The sequence below is a fragment of the Brassica napus genome, chromosome C1 (assembly GCF_020379485.1).
Source record: "Brassica napus cultivar Da-Ae chromosome C1, Da-Ae, whole genome shotgun sequence".
NCBI lineage: Eukaryota > Viridiplantae > Streptophyta > Magnoliopsida > Brassicales > Brassicaceae > Brassica > Brassica napus.
Genome location: NC_063444.1, coordinates 6,019,362 through 6,026,710, shown reverse-complemented (window position 1 = coordinate 6,026,710; position 7,349 = coordinate 6,019,362). Strand labels below are relative to the sequence as shown.

At 36.2% G+C, this 7,349-nt stretch overlaps 1 protein-coding gene and 1 long non-coding RNA gene across 3 annotated transcripts; one reads left to right on the top strand and one right to left on the bottom strand.

Moving 5' to 3' along the window:
- Positions 1-1,621: 1,621 nt before the first annotated feature.
- Positions 1,622-4,581, bottom strand: LOC106374297. 2 transcript variants are annotated; one of them, XR_007318361.1, is made up of 4 exons: positions 2,806-4,581; positions 2,603-2,731; positions 2,416-2,514; positions 1,622-2,296 (listed from the first exon to the last, which is right to left on the bottom strand). It is a non-coding gene; the product is annotated as an uncharacterized LOC106374297 (long non-coding RNA). The 2 variants fall into 2 exon arrangements; XR_007318360.1 differs by having other exon boundaries at positions 3,070-4,575.
- A 997-nt stretch (positions 4,582-5,578) lies between these two features.
- On the top strand, positions 5,579-6,312 carry LOC106375552 (glycine-rich cell wall structural protein 1). The gene has a single exon (XM_013815496.3). The coding sequence runs from the start codon at positions 5,658-5,660 to the stop codon at positions 6,093-6,095; it is 438 nt and encodes a 145-aa protein (XP_013670950.1). The 5' UTR covers positions 5,579-5,657; the 3' UTR covers positions 6,096-6,312.
- The last annotated feature ends 1,037 nt before the right edge of the window (positions 6,313-7,349 follow it).

The window sequence follows — 7,349 nt, the reverse complement described above, 5'->3', positions numbered from 1 at the left end:
ACATTAAAAAATAATTTATATTTTAAATTTGTATTTTCCAGGTGGGGGGTTGACGGATGTCTTGCATCGGACGTAACCGACACGATCAAAGGTTACTTCTCCATGGCACATCCGAACTGGAGTAAGACGCCTCACTACGTCAGAAAGACGTGGTTCAAAATTTACGCTGTAAGTTTCTATTAATTAATTATATATACTTTAATTTTTCCATGATTTATATATATACTTTCTAAAAAACTAATTGTTAATTTATTTTTTCCAACAGCAAAAATATAATTGGGCCTTGGGATCACTGAGAGGGTGAGGAAGAAGTTTAACGCGAAGGCGAAAGTTCGCTTGTTGGACACGGTCTCCAACTGGAAGGATGACTGGATCGTGAAGGGGTATGAGCGTGGCAAACCCGCTGAGCTCACCACGGATGTGTGGGATGGCCTCATCCGTTATTGGCGTCTTCCTGATTCCATTAGAATCGCCCAGTCTTGCTCTAACTCCCGTAACACGGTCGATGAGCACGGAAACGGACCGATGCTTCACACTACGGGCCAAAAACCCCACGCCGGTGTCCGTTTGGAAATGGTAATTAAATATTTTATTAAATAATTTTTTTAATATATATATTTTTATTCTAACTTTCTTAAATGTTTTTTTAGGCGAAAGAGACGGGACATCTCCCGTCTCTTATGGAACTTTACGAGAGGACCCACAAGAACAAGGCGGGCGTATTTGTAGATGGCAAGTCCGAGCAAATCCACAACGACGTGGTTGCTCGGGTTGAAGACCGCCAGACCCAGCTGACCCAGCAGTCTACCGACGGATTACCCGTCACCTTATCCACACTTGAAGTGGATAAGATTTACGAGGAGGTATATTTTCTAAAAGTTTAATTTTTTATTATTCATTTAATTTAACTTTAAATTTTTACTAACAACATTTATTTTTTGTTTTTAAGGTTGTCCCTAAATAAAAGGGACAGACGTTGGGGATTGGTTCCGTCAACGATGTTTTGAGAGCGACATCGTCTTATGGTCAGCGACGGGATGATGAAGTCACTGAGCTGCGTAACGAGTTGGCCGCGACAAAAGCTCGTATGGGTGGAGTCGAGGGCTTCTTGGACGTTATAGCGGCTACAAATCCGGAATGGGAGTCCATGTTGAGGAACATGCGACAACAACATCCCATTCCAGGCGAGTCATCCGACACACATAACGAGGCGGATGTTGCGAGGAGGAGTGATGAATTCTACCAGGCAATGAACGACCCTAAGTTCTTTTTTTCCGGTTGTTGTATTATAAATTCAAAACGTATTTATATATAAAATATTTTTGTATTGATTTGATTTTTATTTTAAATTATAATATTATTAATAAATTAAATAATTTTTTTTTTAATTATATTTTTAAATTCTGGAGAATAATAAAAATGAAGTAAATTCGTAGCTAATGTACGACCTATTTACGTGGAAACTTTGTGAGGAAATGACGAGAAAAAATAAACGAGTATTTTACGAAGAAACATTTACGAGAAAATAACGAGGAAAGATAAATGAGTATTTTACGAGGAAATACTTTCGTGGTAGTTACGTGTATTTTGCGAGGAAACACTTTCGAGGTATTTACGTGTAGTTTACGAGGAACACGTTTCGAGGGATTTACGAGGAAATATAGCGACCTCCTTACGTGGAATATTTACGTGGTCTTTACGACGAAATGATGTAATTCGTCTTTACGACGAAATATTTTCCTCGCTAAGTTACGATGAATTGGCGAGGAAATATGTGTTACGACGGATGAGTAACGAGAAAACGTGTTTCCTCGCTAATTCCTCGTAAAGCCTATTTTACGACAAACTCACGACGAAAACCACCCTCGTTAAGCTTATGTTTTCTTGTAGTGTCAGACTTAGAATCTCTCAAGTTTTCCTTAGCTTTCAACACTACAAGTTCTCCTCTGAGCTCACTAATACTAACGATGAGCATGTGTTTTTTATACACACTAAAAAAAACTCACTTCTGTTACTTCTCAAAGATCAAACCAAATTACAAAACTCCCGTGTGGAGTAAACCAGAGATTTTAGACAAGTAATGCCACTCTATTTGTACAACAGCTCTTAGGTACATGAAGTTTGGTCCCTTTGGGACAGTTAAAGGTCTTTTCTCCCCTGAAGAAACAACACAAACTAAAGGTTTGTTGATTAGTGTAGGCTGTGTAGCTTCCTGAGATTCACCATTCATCTTTGAGGTGTCCTCCATTGTTATAACTTTTTTGCTTGCCACTTGCTTCTTTGTACCTGATGCAACCTTGAGGAAATACACAAAATTTTCAGATTACATGCTGATGTAACTGTTATTGACATGTGAAAAATGGTCCTCTCACGTTGGAGAGAGAACTTTTTTTTCCAGAAAAAACAGTTATCTACCTCTTGCAATTCACCATATATTCATATGCATCCTGTCTATCAAAGTGTTGTGGATGTTCCTCTAAAATCTTTTGACCTGGAAGTTGTGTTCTTCTCCAGCTGCAGTTGAAATTAGTATGTCACAAAAAGAAAATAAAAAAATGAACTTGATTAACGATCATGGTTATGCTTCGGTTTAAGAACTTACTCGAGCTTACTGATGTTTAGGACCCAAGTTTTCACCATGGAAGCCAATGATGTTTTCATATTCTTCTTCTTTGACAAGAGAAAGTTGTGGTTTCTTCTCCACGTTTGCGTCTTTTTGAGGTTTTTTTTCCTAGAAACATGTTATTATTCTTCCATCAAAGAAAAAAAAATCAATCAAAAATTGCATATTACTGCACATCATACATCGGTCATAGTCGGAAAGGCTTTGTATAGGTGAGTTTAGGCTTTGTCTACTTGACACGAGTATTAACCTAAACAGTCTTCCCATTAAAACACTTATCCGATACTGTCATTGCGATGGGTTCAGTAGAAAGTACATCAGCAACACATAATAAACACATCACCATATCAGTATTTGTACAGAGAAATTCATTAGTTATAAGATCCAAAAATTCTTCCTGACAAGAATCTCTCACCAGATCGGTCTCCAACAAAAAACATGTGTACCTGATTTAATGGTATGACATTGTCTCTCTTGTTCCTCACCGTTTCTGGTTTCAATTACTTTTTTTTTCTATTCACCAGCTTGGATCTATCGAAGAACCCTATTCATGTCATATATCTACTTTCTCAAGACTTGGTTCTTGCATCGGCCTGAAATTTCTTCACTTCTCTTCCAAGACCCTATATTTTCCTGGGAAAGTTTTAGGTGGGCTGAAGCTTAGTTACTTGGAAGTTTTAGATCTCTCCACGCGTAACAACAATATGTCTACAGTGGCCAGTCATCAAATCACGAAGCTGGAGCGGCGATGGTTCCAGTGTTGTTTCATGGGTTTGAAATCGTGAGTTAGAAAGAAGGCATTTAATAGAGAGAGACCTTCGGGATTTCGTTTAGGTGTGTCTGTTCATCTTAAGCAACAAAGACATTTATAGGTGAAGCTTCAGTTGGTTACTTGGAGGATGCCATGGCTGATTTAATTCGAGAGAGAGTGGGAGAAGTGGTGCAAGAGACATTAATGCATGGCTTAAAGTATCAGAATTACGTTAATGGTAGCTGTTACATAGATGAATGGCGGAGGTCGTGACTCGTGAGAATTGAAGAGCTACGCGACTTATTCTCTAGCTTACGTAGTGATAATACATCTAACCCTAGAATATATGGGCTTCCTAAGAAAGACCAAAACAAAGCTCATCGTTTTATTCAGTTGGAAAACACGGTACAGCTCAAATAAAACAACGCAAGTGAAATTAGCGTTTAACTATATATGCCATGTGGCGGTTTTTGCCCTATGGTCTTTGGTGACGTAGAAGGCTGTGGGTAGAGCACAAGTCTACTTTATATATATAAGATATATAATCCCAAGAGAAGAAAGCAACTATTGTATATGAAACTCTTAGAACATGATTACTAGGGGTTAGTAGAACGAGATTCTTAGCGGAATATAAAAATCGGTTTCCTAACTTTTAACTAAAAAATATGATTAACCTCAGTCTCTTAGTCGGGGTTCTTAACTCATGATTTGATATTATTATTATTATTTTTATTTTTTTTTACATTTTTTGGTTAAGAGACGGTTCTTATATCTCTTATTTAAGAGACGGTTCTTAGCTTTTCTTAGATTTTAAAATCTAAGAAAAGCTAAGAACCCCAATTAAGAGACTGGTTAATCATTGTCTTAAATCTCTTATTTAAGAGCCGGTTCTTAGCTTTTTTTAGTTAAAAATTAAGAAACGATTTATTATATTCTGCTAAAAATCTCCACCGTAAAAACTCTCCATTAATCATGCTCTTATCATGTGAGGACAAAAGAACATTATAGAGGTGAAGTAAGTTAACTATATAAGTAAGGCCCAAGGAACAACTATTTTACTGGCTTCAAGCTGTCGTTGTTAATATTATGCGTTGGCTTGTAGAGTTATTGCTACTGACCGAAATCTCGTGATCATTTATTTTCCACTGGCCATTTATATATTCCACTTGTTTGGGTGTGTAGATTACCTGTAGTTCAGTTATGAGTTATTACTTAGATATCTCACTCTTTCAACAAGATTTTGACCATATGGATAATGGATCGTATCAAGTCTGTGTGTGCTTAAAACATGAGACTCTTTAACGTTTTCGTTTCAAACCCTCTAAATGTACAAAACCAAGGGTTTCGTTTCGTTTCGTTTATTTCTTTGTTTTCGTTTTCACTCAATTAACTAGTCATATATTGCTTCTTCTCATATACTAGTTTAACTAAATTTATCAATCTTTTCGAGAAATGCGTATTTACGGATTTTTTGTTGTTGTTAATTTCCATATTAATATTTTTTGTCTTCCAACTGTAAGGTCAATGCATTTACATGCTCTCTACTAACTTTGGGCTTGGGTGCAGCCACATGCCCTGCATGCTCACATTTATTTCACTTGTATTGTATATATGTAGTACATTATAAACTACTATTTTTATATACATTTTCGTTTTATATCTACATTTTTGTATGCATGTAAATTTCATTGAGTATATCTACATTTTTAATCCAGAGTTTCTTATAACTACGGCCGTTTATATGAGATTGATTAAAACACTTTAATGTCAAGTCTAATCTGCGTACATAATGATGCAAAAGTACATTGGTATATCAATATAAACAAATGCGAGCTAGGAAAAATACTGGTGGTAAAATCCTAGTAGTGCCCATATATATGACCTAACTCTAGATTTTGAAACAAAGGAAAACCAATACGAATTTCTATAACTTAGTTACTTTTTCTAAATAACTTTGTACCATATATATCTGCTCCACTTGAAAAAAAAAAATTTGCTCCGTTTGTCGATTAAAAGTTATAACTTATAACCCTAATTACAAATTGTATAGATAGAGTAGTAGAAAGTAACTGTAGACGTACGTGGAGGGATCTGCATCGAACATATAAGAGATGAGATGGTCCAACATTCATTTACAACTTATCTCCATGTGTCATTCCATAGCCCTAGTTTTAACCGTTCATTCTCCTATATAAACCTCCCAATGTATCATGCATTCTTCACTACATACTCTCTACTTACAAAACACACAATAAAGTTAAGTAACAAAAAGATTAACAAGAGATGGCAATAAAGTGTTTAGCCGTTTTCCTCGTTGCTCTCACTGTGGCTCAGTCCGTCACTGCCACAAGACCGGCCCCAAGACCGTCCCCGGCCAAGAATGTCGGAGCTGGCCTTGACGACCAGAAGAACTTTGTTGCGTTTGCTGGGATCGGTGGAGCTGCTGGAGTTGGTGGTGTTGGTGGTGTCGGAGCCGGTGGAGTCGGTGGTGTCGCCGGAGTTTTGCCTGTAGGCGGAGCAGGAGGAGGAATTGGTGGTTTAGGAGGTGTAGGTGGTCTCGGCGGTGGTTCAGGTCTCGGTGGTGGAATAGGTGGAATTGGTGGTGGTTCAGGTCTTGGTGGTGGTGTAGGTGGACTCGGCGGTGTAGGCGGTCTAGGCGGAGTTGGTGGCTTGGGAGGAATTGGCGGTGGAAGCGATTGCGGTGGTCTCACTCACCCTTGATGATAAAAGCGTTTTTTTTCTTCTCTCTATGTAAACAAAATTAGATCGATTGAAGGGTTCACAATTATTAATATTTGTATCAGTTTTATCATGTTGTAAGTTTTCCCCCGGATGTTATGTTTATGTCTTTGTATAGTTTATATATATGTTTACTTTTCATGCTGTTTGTTATGTTGTGAGAAACCTTGCTATCAATAAATAGAGTGCTTTTGTTGTAGCACAACAGTGTTGCTTTCTTGTGATCCAAGATATTCATATAACTGCAATTAGCATGCTAGAATATCAAACTTAATCTCGTTTGTAAAAGTTAACAAATGAAAACAAATCTCTGTCTCACCGTGCAATTTCTCATTATGAACGAGATTAAGTTTACAAAACTAAGCTTATGCGTCAAAGTGCTAGCAGTTATTTACATATTTCCAAGAGCCTACAGATTTGAATCCCCAAAAAACAATGGACATCAAATATTGTTAAACTTTGTTTTTGTTTTGAACTAAATCTAACTGGATCTCAATCAATTTAACAGTTTCTAAAAGAGTTTGTATGTACCTGTTTAAAAATCAAGAGATTAAGAGTCTGAGAGACTCGAATATCGTCGGTGGAGTATCTTACTATGTTATGAATGCAGTATAATGCATTGCTTGAGATGTTTTTGCAGTAGGATCTATATGGTGGGAGCTCAAACTATTCGTGAATGAATCATGTGTTTCAATTATTACAAATATATACACATATTTACCGATTTAGTTCCAATAAGGGATAACAAATGATGTCAAAAAAAAGGATAACAAATTAGTTACAACCACCAATAAGCTGAAGAGTAAATGTGTAGTTCCGAAACAGAAGCCTCTTTTGAAGCTGAAGTTAGCTACAGCTCTCTAAACAAACTAAATACATTTACTATGATTATAATGGTTTAAATAATTCAAAAAAATGATTTTAGAGCACCATTAACCCTAAGAGGTTAATTTGGGTTCTTAATGATTTTTTAGTAATTAATAATAGTTAAGATGTTGTACTTAAGAGACACTTAATTTGTTAGATCCAATGGGGTTCTTATTTTTGGGTTCTTAAGAAAAAAAAATATTAAACTAAAATATTTTTAAAGATAAAATTTATATATTAAATATAACATATTAAAATAAAACATTTTAGACATTAATTATTAAAAAGAACATTAAAACTAAGATTAGTAAAATAAACGAGAATAATTTGAAAGAAACATGTGAGCTTAGTTGTTGTCCTGACCACATC